Source organism: Jaculus jaculus, chromosome 16 (genome assembly GCF_020740685.1).
Source record: "Jaculus jaculus isolate mJacJac1 chromosome 16, mJacJac1.mat.Y.cur, whole genome shotgun sequence".
Classification (NCBI taxonomy): Eukaryota; Metazoa; Chordata; class Mammalia; order Rodentia; family Dipodidae; genus Jaculus; species Jaculus jaculus.
The window spans coordinates 2,553,278-2,572,286 of record NC_059117.1 but is presented as its reverse complement, the minus strand read 5'-3'; the positions used below and the strand labels follow the sequence as shown (position 1 = coordinate 2,572,286).

General features: G+C 41.1%; 1 protein-coding gene across 3 annotated transcripts in view; it reads right to left on the bottom strand.

Annotated features, from left to right (window-relative positions):
• Positions 1-4,737: 4,737 nt before the first annotated feature.
• Positions 4,738-19,009, bottom strand: part of Kiaa0895 (KIAA0895 ortholog) — a 53,219-nt gene continuing 38,947 nt past the window's right edge. For all 3 annotated transcript variants that reach the window (XM_045136217.1, XM_004668831.2, XM_045136214.1), the window contains 5 exons: positions 15,766-15,909; positions 14,871-15,003; positions 12,986-13,291; positions 9,389-9,486; positions 4,738-5,375 (listed from right to left, as the gene is read on the bottom strand). In XM_045136217.1, the coding sequence (XP_044992152.1) occupies positions 5,214-5,375; positions 9,389-9,486; positions 12,986-13,291; positions 14,871-15,003; positions 15,766-15,909 (843 nt within the window). In that variant the 3' untranslated portion in view covers positions 4,738-5,213. The remainder of the gene's footprint in view (positions 5,376-9,388; positions 9,487-12,985; positions 13,292-14,870; positions 15,004-15,765; positions 15,910-19,009) is intronic.

Below are 19,009 nucleotides of genomic sequence, written 5' to 3'. Positions count from 1 at the left end.
GATTTAATGGAAGATACTACAAAAGCCACAGTGGATGAGGAATTCAAGAAGGGAAGGAAATCTCTTTATTCCCCCTGGATTAACAAAATGGCACACCCTCCCCACCCCCCGCTATTATGGAGCCAAGGGGTGATGTCCACTCTCTGCTTATGCCATCATTTTCTGCCATCATGAAGCTTCCCCTTGAGTCTGTAAGCCAAAATAAATCCCCCTTTTCCCCAAAAGCTTCTCTTGGTCAGGCGATTTTGGCCAGCAATGCAAACCTGACTGGAACAGATGGGCATGGCGGTACAAACCTGGAATCTCAGTGTTCCAGAGGCTGAGGATGAAGGATTACAAATTTGAGGCCAGTGTCAACCACATAATGAGACTATCTCCACAGAAGGAAAAATCTTAAGGAGAAAGGTATTTGTGCCTTTGAGCATGCAGGCTGCTCATGTCTCCCCGCCCCTCAAGGTAGGGTCTCACTATAGGTCAGGCTGACCTGGAACTTACTATGTAGTCTCAGGGTGGCCTTGAACTCATGGTGATCCTCTATTTCTGCCTCCCAAGTGCTGGAATTAAAGGCGTGAGCCACCATGCCCAGCTTGGTTATTATTATTTTTGTTTTTTTCCCCATGTATGGGCTTTTGTCCATTAAGACAAGTTCCACCACTGAGCTATCCCCAGCCCCATCCATGCTCGACCCAGGAGCTGCTTTGCTGGTCTGCTTCTTCCACTGAGACCAAGCCCTGAAAGCTCCAAACATGAGTTTAAAGAACATGACAAAGGGTGCGGTAGCATTAGGGAGGCTAAGGTAGAAGGATCCCCATGAGTTTTAGGCCAGCCTTGGCTACAAAGTAAATTCCAAGTAACCTGTGCTAGCCACCCTGTCTCAAAAAATGAACAAAGGGCCATGTGTGGTGGCACATGCCTTTAATCCCAGCACTTAGGAGACAGAGGTAGGAGGATCACCATGAGTTCGAGGCCACCCTGAGACTACATAGTGAATGCCAGGTCAGCCTGAGCCAGAGTGAGACCCTACCTCAAAAAAAAAGCATATGGACATGCATGCCAGGGCCTTGTGCCACTGTAAATGAACTCTACTTGCATGCACCACTTTGTATTTTTGGTTCTATGTGGCCCCTAACCCTGGGCCATCAGGCTTTGCAAGCAAGTGCCTTTAGACACTGAGCATCTCCCAAGTCCCCCCTTTTTAAAAAACATTTTTGTTACTTATTTGATAGAAGCTGACAGAAAGTAAGTATGGGTACACCAGGGCCTCCTGCCACTGCAAAGGAGCTCCAGATGCATGTACCACTTTGTGCATCTGGGTTTACTTGGGTACTAGAGAATCAAACCCTGCTTGCCAGGCTTGCAGGATATACAAGCAAGTGCCTTTAACTGCTTAGCCATCTTTCCAACCAACCTTTGTTTTTGCTCTTTTCTTTTCTTTTTTTTTTTTAGTCTACTATCTCTTCCCAAGTGCTAAGACTAAAAGCATATGCCACCACACCCAGCTTCCATATGCTCTTTTTTTAAAAAAATTTTATTTATTTGAGAGAGAGGTAGATTGATAGAAAATGAGTGCACCAGGGCCTCCAGCCACTGCAAGCGAACTCCAGATGCATCTGCCACTTTGTGCATCTGGCTTTATGTAGGTACTGGGAAAACAAACACGGGTCATTAGCCTGTACAGGCAAGTGCCTTAACTGCTGAGCCATCTCTCTAGCCTCTATACACTCTTTATCCTACTACCTCTGCCTCCCAAGTGCTAGGATTAAAGGCGTGCGCCACCATGCCTGTCTGGTAAAAAATATTTTTAACAAAAAGCATAAAGAAAAGTCTGGCTAGGGAGAAGGCTCAGGACAAACCACTCACCATACAAACCTGACTATATGAGTCAGATCCCCAGGACCCATGTCAAAGCCAGAAGTCTTGCCAAGCTTCTATAATCCTGGCACACCTACTGTGAGGTAGCAGTGTTGACAGAATTCCCTGGAACCCTGAGGGGCAGCTAGCCAGCAAACAGTGGTGAACAATAAGAGACTCCACACCCTAAGTGAGGTGGAAAACAGAGACCAACACCCAAAAGTTGTCCTCTGAGCTGCACACACCCACTCACACACATGAGAATGGCGTGAACAATCATCATTTTGTACACAATCCTTCTCTGACTCAAACATGTGGGCAGACAGCCCTCTGCCTCTAGCAACCACTTGCTTGCATTCATAGGGACAGGCCTAACACCTGCCTCCTCTTCACTGGTCTAGCACATCTACTTCCTCCAAGGAGCTCTGATGCTCAGCACAGATCCTGTTCAGAGGTGTGATGCGACATTTACTACACTGTCCTATCCTTTCTTCATAACCCCATAAGCTGTAAAAGGAACTAAGCAGGGAAAGGACAGGCTATGGTGAATGTAGTATCTTTTGATAAGGAAAGACACTGGAAGAAAAGGCTTACTGTAGTCTTTTCATTTGAAAGAGAAGAACCAGAATAAAAACACCATCCAGTTTCAAAGAACAGAAGCATGTATGCATAGATCATATACTCCATTTGGGGAACAGTGCTACTTCTTTTATTATAGCTAGACATAAATTCCTGGAGATATACAAATATTAAGCACCTTTACAAAAGTGAAAATACATAGAAATGAAAACTATTTTTTTTTATGTCTGCAAACATTTATTTTATGTTGTGTGGGCTTTTTTTTTTTTTAAAGGCAGTGTCTCACTCTTGCCAAGGCTGACCTGGAACTCACTCTGGTTTAGGCTGGCTTTGAACTCACTACAGTCCTCCTATATCACACTCCAAGTGCTGGGATTAAAGGTGCCAACCACTATGACTGGCTTAATTTTACTTTGAATCCACCTGATGTTAAAGCCTAAAAGGTTATCAAAATTTGTATTTGACCCAACTACATGTTAGAATTATAGTGGGCAAAATTGATGGATTTTGAATCAACAGTTTATAGTAAATAACTAGTATAATTAAAATTCATATGATCTTCAACTAAGACCTTACAGTCATTTTTTATTTATTAAAACTTATTATAGAGAACAAAAATCTTACCTTTATTTTAGGAAGAATAGATATTCATTTAATCATTGATCTTAACTTTTAAAGCTTTAAGCTCTTTAAATAGTTCTGCTATTCTGAAAACACTTGTGACTTGCTGCTAACTATTAAAACATCTTAAAGATAATTAATCTTTGGTCATTTTCCTCTTCAGAGCATTAATGTTTTCATCATTATTCCACAGCAGTAAGGCAGGAAAGTCAGTCATTCCTTTTACCCACCATATAGACAGAATATCCAACCTCTTTAAACTCCAAAGCTAGGTCAACTGCCAATCATCCTACCAATGTTAAACTAAGGTTTATATTTAAACCATCGGTAAGATTAGCTGTGTTATTACCCTGCAAACATTCAATTTACAAGTATATTTGAACTTAAACTATAGGACACAAACACTGCATCTTCTCTCTATGTCACCTATAAGTTTTAAGATGAAGTGAAAAAACATAACAGGAAGCTAATGTTAGGACCCTGCTACAAGGAGATACAGGCTCAAGGTGTCCTGACCCCTAAGTCCTGGTGCGCTCTGCCCCCACCAGGCAAACAAATGTTCAGACACATGACAATCAGTATGGACCCAAATGGGGGGAAGTTTTCCATGCTGCAAAAGGCTTCCTCTACTACTGTCAAAGATGCATAGCTTTCCAAGAACCTCCATATACCAGTCAGATTTTATCTTGTATTTGCTTACATTATTTGAGGCAAGCCTTCCAGATACATGAATCTAACCTGCAAGAAAATTTCTAAAATCATTTCCTAAGACAAATGTGTACAAGGATTTGCATATCTACTAGAATTAGCACCATATGTTAGTCTGATGAGGTAAAGACAAACCCTTATATAAGTTTGGGTAGAAATCACAGTGAATGGAGTGTTCACAGCAACATTGTTTCTCGTCATTACAATAGGTATATGCAGAATCATTTGATTCCACATGTAAAATCCATGCAGACCATATCAGCCAAGTGATTTGCTGGGAGCAGGAAGAACATAGCAAAACAGGCTCTCATTTTTTTTTTTTAAATACAAACTATATGGTTATTGGTCAGAGATTTTGATAAGTACACAGAGCCAGCATCAGAGGGCTGACTTAGTAGAGGGAAATACTCAGTAATTTCCTCTTTCAGGTAATGGTAAGGTTCACCTAGGACAACCTGTGTGTTCTCTTCTCACTGCATGTTCCAAACAAGCTGAGCAGACTCCTCCTTTCACAGTTTTTTTTTTGTTTGTTTGCTTTTGGTTTTTCGAGGTAGGGTCTCACTCTGGCCCAGGCTGACCTGGAATTCACTATGTAGTCTCAGGGTGGCCTCAAACTCACAGTGAGCCTCCTACCTCTGCCTCCCGAGTGCTGGGATTAAAGGTGTGCGCCACCACGCCTGGCTTCTTCCCCAACTATTTTATTTTGAGAAAAAAAAAAATCACTCAGAAACATACTTAACACTTACATAAAACACATAGGGAAAATCTCAAAACCTTGCTAAAAGATTTAAAATATGTATCCAAAAATGAAAACAGAATTTGACTGATAGAGAACTGGACATGAAAGAGACTGCTCTTAGAGACTGGTGGCAGAATGTATGCATGCTTAGCATGTGCGAGGTCCTGGGCTTGAGCCCAACACCACACAGAAAAAGACACATTCACTTAGGTTCTATAAGCTGAAAAGATAAAATGATAGCATTAAAATAAAGCATTTAATGAAAACTTTTCAAACTGCTTTCCCCTGCCCCTTTAAGATGACTTGACATAAGAGAGATGAAATCTTAGAAACAGGTAGCTTTCTGGGATGTCTCAAAACTAGTAGTTCAAAGAAGGACAATTACACTGTTGATAAGGGTAAATGGAACTGTGGAGTTTTTCCAGTATAGCTGGTAACCCGGCCTCCTTGGGCACAGCTTACAATGCAGCCTCAAGTCTCCAGTCAGTTGCAAAATTTTCATTGCTCTGTGGAGGTTCATAGGAAACAGGAGTAACTTCCACCCGCAGTCATTTTAGGGAAATAGTTTTTAGGTTGTGTCTTCACCCAAAAATTCAGCTGAACTGAAGACAGTCTTCAGAAAACTCAAGTCATTCTTTTAAATTTGCTGGTGCTAACCACACCTGACTGGTTGTGTTCATGGAGGCGCCACTGCCTGGTTTCTGGGAGCACTCATTTAGGAAATGAGACCCTTCAGTTCCGCGTCAGTCAGCTCATTCACTTCCATGATCTTCTCCAGGTGTCCCATGTACCGGCTATGATCCTGCAGGAAGTGAGGGACCCTTATGTTTTCAGTGACTGCCAGTTCTTTTAAGCGATCCACATCTTCATAAGAAACCTGAAAAGAAGAATCTTAAAACATAAGAACAAGGTACATGGAGAAAATGAATTTCTTCCTGGGCTTTAAATGGAAGTATATGGACTGTTAGATTAATAGCTATAAAATTAAAAAAAAAATCAATGGCTTACCTTCCTACATCTAATAAAAATGAATTTTTTTCTGCCAGGTGTGGTGATGCATGCCTTTAATCCAAGCACTCAGGGGGCTGAGGTAGGAGGGTCACTATGAGTTCAAGACCAGCCTGGGACTACAGAATGGGTTCCAGGTCAGCCTGAGCTTGAAAAAAAAAAAAATTTTTTTTCCTCCCTCTTTATGCCTGACCAAATTAGAAAGCTAAAACTCAATATTTGGTTTTTCATTCTATCTTGCCCCTACATCAGTTTGTCTAAAAGTTACATAGCTAAGCTTCACATGTATGGGGGACGGACTGAAAATTCAAACAAATCTCCTGACTTAATCTAAATAAACAAATCAAGATAGGGCTAGAGAGATGGTTTAGCAGGTAAGACAGTTATCTGCTAAGCCTAATGGCCCAGGTTAAATTTCCAGTACAGACATAAAGTTAGTTGCACAAAATGACTCAAGCATCTGGAGTCCATTTGCAGTGTGCAGTGGCTGGACACTCTTACATGCCCATTCTTTCTTTCTGTCTTTTATCTCTCTCTGCTTGCAAATAAATATACAATTTTAAAAATCAAGATAATATCTAGAATTACCAAATTAGAAGAAGTAGTACCATTATGTTTTGGAGTCTTGTTTCTATTTATTTAACTTGGAAAATATAATGATTTCTGCTATAGTCTCTTGCTTTTATTTTGAATTTTTCTACAAAAAAAAAGCAATTTGGGAGGTTAGAGACATGGTTTAGCAGTTAAAGTGCTTGCTTGCAAAGCCTAATGGCCCAGGGTCAGTTCTCCAATACATACACAAAGCCAGATGGACAAGGCGCCTGCAGCTGGAATTTGTTTGCTGGGACTAGAGATCCCGCATGCCCTTTTTCTTTCTCTTTCTTGTTCTGTTTTTCTTTCACTTTCTCCCTCTCCTCTTCTTTCCTGTCCTCTCCTCTCTCTCTCTCTCTCTCAACACATTTTCTCTCTCCCTCTACTTACAAATAAATCATAAATAAAAACATTAAAAAAAAAACTATTTTGCTCCCACAGGTTTAGTAGTAAAACATTAAAATTCTACAAATTGGGGCTGGAGAGATGGCTTAGCAGTTAAGGCACTAGCCTGTGAAGCCTAAGCCAGGTTCAATTCCTGGATACCCACAGAAGCCCAAGGCACAAAGTGGTGCATGCTTCTGGAGTGTGTTTGCAATGGCTAGAGGCCCTGTTGCACCCATATTTTCTGTCTCTCTTCTCTGTATCATTCTCTGTTTGAAAACTAATAAATCAAAAATTTCCTTTAAAAAAATTCTACAAGCCATGAGTACAAATTTTTCTTTTCATTTTTAAGTTCAAAAACATGGATATTTTTTGGGTTTTTTCTTTGTTTTTTCAAAGTAGAGCCTCACTCTAACTCGGGTTTACCTGGAATTCACTATATAGTCTCAGGGTGGCCTTGAACACAGGGGTCCTCCTGCCTCTACCTCCCAAGTGCTGGGATTAAAGGCGTGTGCCAACACACCCAGCTCTTTTTTTTTTTTTTTTTGAGACAGGGTCTCACTCTATCCCTGGCTAAAGTGGAACTCACTGTTGCCCAAGCTGGCTGGCTTCAAACCTACCTGGATCCTCCTACCTCAGCCTCCTGCGTTCTGGGATTAAAGGTTTGTGCCACCACAACCAACTTTAATGACAATATTTTTAAAACGCCATTTATTACATATCTCTGTGCCATATTTTGGTAATTTCTTACAACTTTTCAAACCTTTTCCTTATCATTACATGTGTTTAGGTGTGCTGTGATCTTTGTTACCCTTCTAATTATAGCAGACATGCCACAAATTGTTCATGTTGGATGGGAACTTGATGGGGTGTGCTCTGCTGGCTCCACCCAGCAGATCTGCATATTCCTCCATTTCTCTCCCTCTCTTTAGACTTCCCATTTCCCTCAGATACATAATATTTAAGTAAAGCACATAATCACCCACGAATGGTCTCAAACACTAGAGAGTAAGCTTCGTACAAACAGCATGTGAAAGGTGAGATAGACCAAAACTTGGGCCTCTTGTGTTAAACACCCAAACTATGAATACAAGGAGTATAATGTTCTTTGAAGGAAATGCTAGTATAGATAGCTGGGCATGGTGGTTCATGCCTTTGAGCCCAGTACTTGGGAGGCAGAAGTAGGAGGATCACTGTGAGTTTGAGGTCAATAAGTGAACTCTAGGTCAGCCTGGGCTAGAGTGAAAACCTACCTCAAAAAAAAAAAAAAAAAAAAAAAAGCTGGGTGTGGTGGCGCATGCCTTTAATCCCAGCACTCAAGGCAGAGGTAGGAGGATAGCCGAGAGTTCGAGGCCACCCTGAGACTACATAGTGAATTCCAGGTCAGCCTGAGCTAGAGTGAGACTACCTCAAAAGAAAAAAAAATGTGGTAGCATAGAATGTACACAGGTAATCAGTAAAATATCATCAATTTTCATAGGGGAAAAAAGTTTCAGTGGTCTTTATCAACCAGCCACAACATTTCCTAAAGTCCAACCTAATTCAGAACAAGGTCCCAATTCTCCACTCCTGTAAAGGCTGACAGCAGTGAGGGAGAAGTGGTAGAAGAGTGTGAGGTTCAAGAACAAGGGAAAGCAGCTGGTGCTGGTGTAGAAGCCAAGGCAAATTCTGCAGAAGGCTGAGCTGAAGGGACTGGTGAGAATGGCTGCACTGAACAGTCCATTCATCAATGACAACCGAACAGCCTTGTAATGGAAGACTACACCACCTAAGACCTCAAGAGCCTGGTGTAAGTCAAAGCTTGGCTTTAAAGTGTCACAGGACAGGCTGACTCTTGCTAGGAGAAGACACAGCTGGAGAGTTTAAAGTTGAGGCCAATTCTTACTTATCATGCCTAGACTCCTAGGGTCCTCAGGAATTTCACTGAATCGACTGCCTGCTCTATGAATAGAGTGAGTGACAAAGCCTGGGGCACAGTGTATCTGTTTGCAACAAGGTTTCCTGAATAATTAAAGCTCACTATTGTGACCTACAGGTTCTTTTCAACTATTACTGCTCACTGACAAAGTACCTGGTCACCCAAGGGCTCCGATGGAAAAGATGAGTGTGGTGTTTTAAATGTTATGTTGAATAAATACTGAATTTTTAAAAAACTGTCTGGTCATGTCAATGGCATCCTTGTTCTGAGATTCTAGCGTGAAGGGAAGTGATATAACTATAGCTTATTGTAATATTTTTTTTCAGAAAAAAGATGCTTTTTAAAGTTGGGTATGTTGGTACTTATCTGTGGTTCCAGAATTTAGGAGACGGAAGCAGGAGCCTTAGGATAAGGATTAGGTCATCCTCAGCTACATCATAAGTTCAAGGCCAGTCTGGGGCTACAGAGTAAGTTCTAGGTCAGCCTGGGCTACAGTAAGACCTCAACAAATAAGGAAAATCAAGGCTGGTGAGATGGGTTGGTGGATAAGGGGATTGCCTGCAAAGCCTAAGGACCCAGGTTCAATACCCCAGAACCCACATAAGCCAGCTGCACAAAATGGCACAGATGGCTGGCATTCATTTGCAGTGGCTGGAGACCCTGGTGTACACATTCTCTCTCTGTATCTGCCTCTTTCTTTCTCCAATAAATAAATAAATAATATATAAAAAATTTTACCTGGGCGTGGTAGCACATGCCTTTAATCCCAGCAGTCAGGAGGCAGAGGTAGAAGGATCACTGTGAGTTAGAGGCCACCCTGGGACTACATAGTGAATTCCAGGTCAGCCTGGGCTAGAGTGAGAACCTACCACAGGGGAAAAAAGTACAAAAAAATTTTTAAAGGAAAACCAGTTTGAACTCAGGCTCACTTATTCATGAAATGAAGCAAGAGGAAATGCTGACCTTGCATATTGGAGGATTTTACTCACCTTCCCCAGGGCAGTCAGTAGACAGAAGTCTATAGACTCTCTGTGCCGAAGGATCTGAAGGATTCCATCCAAGTACACCTGGTCTTTATTGAAACACCCTGGAGAAACCACAGTAGTGTTCACTTTTTTTTTTTTTTTTTTGTATCTCACTCTAGTCCAGACTGACTTGGAACTCACTCTATAGCCCAGGCTGGCCTCAAATTTATATAAATACTCCTACTTTAGCCTCCTAAGAAGGTGTTAGGATTGAAAGCATGCACCACCATACCCAGCTAGTATTTACTTTAAAGTTTGTGGGTTGTTTTTTTTTTTTTTTTTTGCCAGGCATGGTGGCACATGCCTTTAATCCCAGACTTGGGAAGCAGTGGTAGGAGGACTGCCGAAAGTTCAAATCCACCCTGAGAGTACATATTGAATTCTGGTCAGCCTGGGCTAGAGTGAGACCCTACATCACAAAAAAAAAAAAAAAAAAAAAAAAGCCACACATGGTGGTGCACACCTTTAATCCCAGCACTCAGGAGGTAGAGAGGTAGGAGGATCACCATGAGTTTGAGGCTACCCTGAGACTACATAGTGAATTCCAGGTCAATCTGAGCTAGAGTGAAACTTTACCTTGAAAAAAAACCAAAGGAAAAAAAAGCCAAAAAAGAATAAAACAAGGACTATTTGGGAAAGGAAGATGTTAAGAGGGGATTTATAAGCATATTATATTGTGCATATGTATGGAGAATGTCAATACAAAGTTTAAAAAAACCACCAAGAACACCAGAGTAGACAGATGTGGTAATAATACTACATAATTCCTGTAATTCTAGCATTCAGGAGGTGGAGACAAGAGTATTTCAAAGTCAAGACAAATCCTAGCTATAGAGTAAGTTCAAGGTTAGCTTGAGCCTGTCTCAAAAAATAATTAAAAATCAATACATTTTAGGTGATTTTTCCATGAAAACAAGAGTTAAAACCAGATTTTAAAGTATTTATTTTATTTATTTATTTATTTATTATTTATTTTGAGATAGACAGAAGCAGACAGAGAATGGACACATCACTGACTCCACCTACTATAAGTGAACTCCAGACACATGAGCCACCATGTACATCTGGTTTACATAGGTGTTAAAGAATCAAACCTGGGTCCTTAGGCTTCACAGGCAAGTGCCTTAACCACTAAGTCCTTAGAACTAGATAGATTTCAAAGAATATTAAAGTTTAGGAGTAGGAAAAAAAACCATGAAGAAAACTTCTGAAAAGCAGGAAAACCTTATGAGATCTGAGCTTAGTCAGAAAATAGTTTCCTTTTTTTCCCATTAAAAATCCCTAGTATGGGCTAGATAGATGGCTCAGTGGTAAGGCACTTGCTGGCAAAGCCTAATGACCATTGTTCAATTCCCTAGTACTCACATAAAGCCAGATGCACAAAAAAGAATATGCATCTGGAGTTCATTTGCTGTAGCTGTAGGTAGCAGCCCTTGTGTGCAAATTCTCTCTTTGTAGGCAAATAAATAAATAATTTTTTTAAATTCCTAGTTTAAGACGAGCCTGAGCTACAAAAAAAGCTCCTGTCTGAACCCTTCCTCCTGCAACAACAACTTGTAGATCTATATACAAGTGCAATGTAGAGAGCTGCCCATGAGCTTGTACAGAAATATTTCGTGAGGGAGCTAGGAAAATGGCTTAGTGGTTATGGCGCTTGCCTAAAAAGCCAAGGACCTAGGTTTGATTCCCCAGGACCCATGTAAGCCAGATGCACAAGGCAGCACATGAGTCTGGAGTTCGTTTGCAGTGGCTGGAGGCCCTGGCAAGCCCATTTTTTTTTCTCTCTCTCTCCCAAATAAATAAAAATAATAATAATAAATATTTTAAAAAAGAAATATTTAGTGAGGCTGGGTGTGGTGGCGCACACCTTTAATCCCAGCACTCAGGAGACAGAGGTAGGAGGATCACCATGATGTCAAGGCCACCCTAAACTACATAGTGAATTCCAGGTCAACCTGTGCTAGAGCAAGACCCTACCTCAAACAAAGGGGGATAGCTGGAGAAATGGCTTAGCGGTTAAGGCATTTTCCTGGAAAGCCAAAGGATCCCAGTTTGATTCTCCAGAACCCATGTAAGTCAGATGCACAAGGGGGCGCATGAAACTGGAGTTTGCAGTGACTAGATGCCCTGGTGCACCCATTCTCTCCTTCTCTCTCTGCCTCTTTTTCTCTCTCTTAAATAAATAAATAAATAAAATATATTAAAAGAAAGGAAGGAAGAAAGGAAAGAAGGAAGGAATGCTTGCTGAGTAGTAGTAATAATACCTAAAAGTGGAAACAGGTCAAATGTCTACCAACTACCAAAAGGGTAAATAAAATGGGATATAATACTTACTAATTCAGTGATCAAAACAACTGAAATATTGATGCATGATACAGCATAGATGATTCCTGAAAAGTCCTGCTAACTGGAAGAAGCCAGCCAATAAAGGACCACAAGTTGTATAATTCTATTCATATTAAATTTCCAAAATATGTAAATATACAGAGACTAAAAGTAAAAACCACTAAAAATGTTCTTCAGAGTGGGGGAGAAAGGATGGAATGAAGAATGAATGCTAATAGAGATATGTGTCTTGTGGGGGGGGATGAATAGACATGGTAATGTTGCGCAGATCTGTAGTACTCTAAAAACTACTGGACTCTAAACAACAACAACAAAAAATTTTAAAAAGGGGAGGCTGGAGAGATGGCTTAGAGGTTAAGCACTTGCCTGTGAAGCCTAAGAACCATGATTCAAGGCTTGATTCCCCAAGACCCATGTAAGTCAGATGCACAAGGTGGCGCATAAATCTGGAGTTCAATTGCAGTGGCTGGAGGCCTTGGCATGCCCACTCTCTCTCTCTCTCTCTCTCTCTCTCTCTGTGTCGCTCTCAAATAAATAAAAATAAACAAAAAATTTAAAAAAAATACTGGACTCTACATTTTAGACAGGTGAACTGAGTAATATCTCAATAAAGCTGTTTTCAGAAACCCTGAAAGTGTAAATGGCAGAAAGTTATTATTTGGTTAATCTAAAAGAAAGGCATATGAGTGTTCATGGTAGTGTTTTTTAAAATATTTTAAAAACTTTTTTACTTATTTACTGAGAGAGAAAGAGAGAGAGATTGGGCATACCAGGGCCTCCAGCCACTGCAAACAAACTCCAGATGCATGTGCCACCTGTGCATCTGGCTTACATGGGTCCTGGGGGTCCTTTGGCTTTGCAGGCAAACACCTTAGCTGCTAAGCCATTCCTCCAGCCCTATGGTACTATTTTTTTGAGACAGGGCCTCAAAATCAAGAGCCTTCTGCCTCAGTCTCTTGAGTGCTGGGATTGCAGATGTACACCATCATTTTATTACTCTTTTCTGGTTCTATTGGTCTGAAATGTTTCAACATGAGCTATGCAAAATAATGCTGAGAAAGCCAAGGAAGCAAGACTCTATCAAAAAAGAAAGAAAAAGTTTCAAACAATGTTTTAATGTTTCATAGATGGGTGAATTCTCAGATTCAGGAATTAGAACCAGAATCACTAGTAACTAGGCAGTAGGAGAGAAACCTGCCATCAAGGGACACCTACCTGGTTGGGAAGTATCAGTCCATCCCCTCTTGGCTCGAACACAGTAATCCCATCTTGTATTGGGGTCCTTGACAAATTTGCTAATATCTTTGAAGAGTTCACAAAAAGACATTTGACTGGCTTGGTATACAGTGTAGTAGAGGAGGGCAGCCCTCCATAAGAAGGGGTCTTTCCTGAACAGGACACTATGGATGCTTGCCAGTCCCTCCTCTGTGGGGTTGTTTGGCTTTAGCTCATGTTTTTTGCGACCAATCCAACTGTTCCATGGCTGCTGAAGGTTGTTAATACCACGGAAATAATGTGTTCCTGCAGAGAAGACAAGACACATGAGTGATAGGAGATGACATTCATGTTTTAATTCTTCCCCAGAGAAAATGCTACTTTGAATCTAGAATATTCTTCCAAAGCCTGTAGTGTTAACCCTGTCCACTGCTTCCCAAGTGCTGGTATTAAAGGTTTATGCCACCATGCCTGGCCAAAAGGAAAAAAAAAAAGAGTTGCAAACTGATGTGAGGCTTCATAGATGTCCTTAGGTCACTTGAGATATGCTTGAAGGGGACAGTGGGGCCTTTTCTTTTCCTTGCTCTGACTTCTTCCACATCCACTAGAGATTGGCCACATGCTCCACCTTGGCAATGCCTCCTCGCCATAAGCTATACAGCAACAGGGTGATCATTTCAGGTCCAACAGCAACAGGGCCAGCCATCCCAGGCCCAGGAGTAAAAGAAAACCCATCATGGGATCAGCAGTAACAGAGTCAGTTCATCACATGCTTAAAGCTACAAAACTGTAAATCTAGCCAGGCATGGTGACATGTGCCTTTAATCCAAGTACATAGGAGGCCCAGGTAGAAGGATTGCCATAAATTCAAGGCCACCCTGGGACTACATAGTGAATTTCAGGTTAGCCTGGACTAGAGTGAAACCCTACCTCAAAAAAACAAAAAGCTAAGCGTGGTGGCACATGCCTTTAATCCCAACACTTGGAAGGCAGAGATAGGAGGATCATCGTGAGTTCAAGGCTACCCTGAGACTACATAGTGAAGTCCAGGTCAGCCTGGGCTAGAGTGAGACCCTACCTCAAAAAAAAAAAAAAAAAAAAAAAAAGAAGAAGAAGAAGAAGAAAACAATCCACAAAAATTTCTCTAGCTGCTGAGCCCTTCTCCCCAGCCCCTTCCGCAAACATTTCTAAAACTAAATTGAGGGCTGGAGAGATGGTGTAGCGGTTAAGCGCTTGCCTGTGAAGCCTAAGGACCCCGGTTCGAGGCTCGGTTCCCCAGGTCCCACGTTAGCCAGATGCACAAGGGGGCGCACGCGTCTGGAGTTCGTTTGCAGAGGCTGGAAGCCCTGGCGCGCCCATTCTCTCTCTCTCCCTCTACCTGTCTTTCTCTCTGTGTCTGTCGCTCTCAAATAAATAAATAAAATTAAAAAAAAAATCAAAACAAACAAACAAAAAAAACTAAATTGAAGTGTACCTATAAATCAAAACAAGACAGGCTAGTTTGAGGCCAGCTTGGGCTATAGGAGGCCCTGTGTTACAAAGAAAATTCTAATTTGAAATGAGATATAGGCCAAGTAAAGCTTAGTAAATAAACTCATGCCATTTTGTTAAATATTACTGAGAGAAAAAACAAACAAACAAACAAACATGGCAGCTGCTTACAGATCCCTGTGGAGCCTGCCCACTTTTCTGAGATCAAACTCAAAAGGTTCATTTCTTTCCCTGGATCTTAGCTGAAATGCTAATAAGCATAATTACCCCCACTCACTGAAAACAAGAAAGAAAGAGAGTGAGGGAGAAAGGAAGGGAAGGATTCTAAAAGAATATTTCTTTGGAAGGAATCCTGGTATTGCAAATGAATAAATGGAAAAGGGTTAGTCCCTACCTATTTCATGTCTCAGCATTCCCTCCAGCCAGTGCTCACGAGCAGTGGAAATGTTGATGGTTAGAGTCGGGCACCCATTGACTACTGTCATTGATGCCCGGGAAAGTAGGTCCTCAGTGAGATGAACAACAATCTAAGAAGCAAGAGGAAAAATGCATGTATATAAAATGAAACATAAAGGAAGACAGGAGAAAGTTTTCACAGAAAACAATGATTCATACAACAATATTATTTTGTGTAATACTACTACTGTGACTCTCCTAGAAGCCAAGTTGATGAAATGTACATCCAGTTACCTTTGGACCATTGAATTTTCACCCTTTGAGAACTCAAGTACCTTTATTGGATTGAAGAGAAATTAGATGGCTATGTCGAGGAAGACACAGAGAACTTAAAACTGTACCTCTGGTATCTCTCAAAATTAATCTAGGGAAGCTAAGGAAAAAGACTACAAGTTTAAGGTCTACTTTGGCTACAGAGTGAGTATGAGCAACTTAGTGAGATGCTGTCTCAAATAGAAGGCTAAGAATATAGCTCAATGGTAGAGTGTTTCAGAATTATATATATATATATATAGGGTTCTTGCCAGTATAAGGCTTTGAGGTTAACAAATAAGATTAATAATGAAAGACCACTAGAGAAAAATCTCTTCATGAGCAATTTTCACTAAGAAATTCATATAATGCCATAAACTGTACTTATAAGAATAACAATAAGAGCACAAATATACAAAGAAACTAATTTAAAGAGTAATATAGGGTTGGGAAAACAAAGCCTATATGAAAATAATCGTATAGGTGGTACAGCCTCAAAGTGAAAATACCACTGGCAACTCCACATCTTCATACCTCCTCCAGGCAGCCTTCCTTCCTCACATGTTTTGATATAGTCATACCTCTCCCAGGCAGCCTTCCTTCATCATGTACTTTCTCACATGACTCCAGATTCTAGCTTTAGATAATAAGCTACCACCAGTGGCTTGTTCAAATTTTTCATAACTTCCATATTTCTGCAAAGTCAATTCCATAATATGGATGGACTGTAAAGAGAAATAATGAAAGTAAATAACATCATGTTACTTTCAGGTGAATAGTTAGCTAGGATATTATTCATCAAGACTTGTTCTAGAATCTCAGTGCCAGGGATGGGATACCTTCCAGTGAGTTGCTGGCCAGGGAGGTCCCTAATGCCCCCAAAATATATATAGGCCGTTGCCAAGGTTTTGTCTTCCCACCAAGAATGTGTAGTAAGACCTTACTGCTGAAGTATCCACATGCTTGGGCTGTAAGGTCACTGAGAAATCAAGCTGGAGCTGAGCCTAAAGCCTCCTCCCTGTAGGCCAGCTGACAGAAAAAGCTAAACTGCTTGCAGTCCTATGGGAAAGAGAAGTCAGTGGATACTGCAAACCTTACGTTTGACCAGTCAGGCCAAATGAGCCAATGGGTACAATAGTGACATGTCTGTTATAGGGAAAACTAACCATTCACTAATTGGACTGGAGGCCCACTCCATGGGAGGGAACACATGCCTGGTACTGAAAATTTGGCGAGAGAGGTCATGAGCCCTAGTGGTCTAACGTCTGCTGGTGTCTGGCTAACTGCCTGTTAAGCACCTCTGTTAATGTTCATACCTATATATTAATGCTATTTTCACTTTTGGTTAGAGAAACTTCTCTTTTCAGATGGAAGTGACCTCTGGGATGATTCAAAAAGCACCATAGTGCTGAGAAGTGACAGAGGAGTACAAGCTGCAATTCTACCTTTGTATTTTTCTAAGTTTAAACAACTTCCAGGCTGGAGAGATAGCTCAGTGGTTAAAGGTGCTTGCCTTCAGAGCCTAACAATTCCCCAATACCCATGTAAAGCCATATGCACAAAGTGGCACATGCATCTGGAGTCTATTTGCAGTGGCTGGAGGCTCTGTTGCATCCATTCTTTCTGTTGGTCTCTCTTCTATTTCTCACTGTTTGCAAATAATAAACAAACAATTTCCACTGACCTTCACAAATCTGTGTAACTGTATTTAAAAGACCCTCCTTCCCTGTGTTCTTTCTTCTCTAACAAAAGACAGGGGCTCAAGTACTTCATATTAGACACACTGAATAGCTGGACCTGAAATTCACAGTGATCCTCCTACCTCTGCTTCTTGAGTGCTAGGATTAAAAGTGTGTGCCACCACACAGGCTTAATAAGAACATTTTTATCCTTCATTCATAGCAGTCACAATGTACTTTTCACTCATCTTAAAAAAAATCACAAGGAAGGAGTAAGTAAGTTGAGGTATGTTTTTCCAACAACATATATACAAAATGTAAGACTAAATGAAAAATCTGGTTTTAGATGGCTTAGTCAGTAAAGCATCTTACAAGCATGAGGACGTGAGTTCAATCCCTAGCACTCACATAAAAATGCCAGGTCTGATGGTGTTTGTAATCCTAGTGCAAAGGAGTCTGAGATAAGAAGATCAAAAGGGCTAGAAGGTAAGATTCTGTTGTTGAAGATTTCATTGGCTGCAGTCACAGGACATGGAAATATCATGTTGGAACTGAAAGGAAAATTGGTTTCCTCCCAGCAAGCCTTCATAGTGATGGATAGTGTCGAAGAACCCTATGGGAGTCACCAGAGGCCAACAGTCACCAATAGCATGAATAAGCAAGGGATCCTGCAGATTATTAAATCAACAAGTTCGACAAGAAGCACACAAGACGGTGGCATAGTATAGCCATACCAAAGTAGTCTTAGAGAGGAAATAAGAAGAAAAACAGCAAAATACACTCTTCTAACGAAAAGTGAAGGTGTGTAAGTTATTATCAAACGCAGCAGAGAAGCAGGAGAGAATAAGATCTTCCAGAAAGAAGGAAAATGGCCAGAATCCTGCCGAGGTACCAGTAGGTCTGGACTATGCACACCCACCTGGCCTGTGCAGAGCTGCAGGAATAGAAACCAGGAGAAGGGATTTTCTATTCATACCATCCTTCTTGCAAAGTCAAGAAACCTGAAACATTTCTATTACACCTTTCACAGCTCAGGGTCCACTGCAGAAGAGGTGGTAGAAAGAATGTAAGAGCCAAAGGAAGGGTAGGACTCCTTACAATATGCCCCTCCAGACACAAAATGGCATGGATATCCATGACCTCACAGTGCCTGACACTACCTACCCAGACCATCATAATAGGAGAAAAAGGTGATGACATCAAAATAAAATAAAAGAGAGAGAGACTGAGAGGGGGAAAATCTATGATGGAGAGTGGGGTTGCAAAGGGGAAAGTGGGGGGAGGGAGGGAATTATCATGGTTATTGTCTATAATTATGGAAATTGTCAATTAGAAAAAGAAAAGCAGGAGCCAGGTATGGTGGCATATGCCTTTGATCCCAGCACTTGGGAAGCAGAGGTAGGAAGATCACTGTGAGTTCAAGACTACCCTAAGACTACATAGTGAATTCCAGGTCAGCCTGGGCTAGAGCGAAACCCTAACTCAAAAAACCAAAACCAAAACAAAAAAAAAAAATCAGTTAAAGGACTAGAGAGATGGATTAGCAGTTAAGGTGCTTGCCTATGAAGCCTAAGGACCCATATTCAACTCTCCAGGTCCCACATTAGCCAGATGCACAAGGGTGAGGCATGCACAAAGGTGAGGCAAGCACGAGGTTGCACATGCCCACTAGGTTACGCAAGTGTCTGGAATTCAATTACAGAGGCTGAGGCCCTGGCTCTTCAATTCTCCCTCTCTGCCTCTTTCTCTCACTGTCTCAAATAAATAAGTACTTTTTAAAATTTTGTGATCACATCATTGGGCTTCCGTTTGAGGGACTGTAACACAAACCAATGGGACATTGTCTGCAGCAGTAGACACACACCCAAACAGTTTCAACTAAAGGCAGCCACTGTTATGCAAAACTATTGGCTGAAAGAAATTTGGAACAGACAATATAGAAGTACTTTGATGTTGTCATGCTTTAAAACAAAAAATACCATACTGAGTCAGGCGTGGTGTCACACACCTTTAATCCTAGCACTCCGGAGGCAGAGGTAGGAGAATTGCTGTGAGTTCGAGGCCACCCTGAGACTACATAGTGTATTTTAGCATGGACTAGAGTGAAACTCAACCTTGAAAAATAAAACAACAAAACATAAGAAAA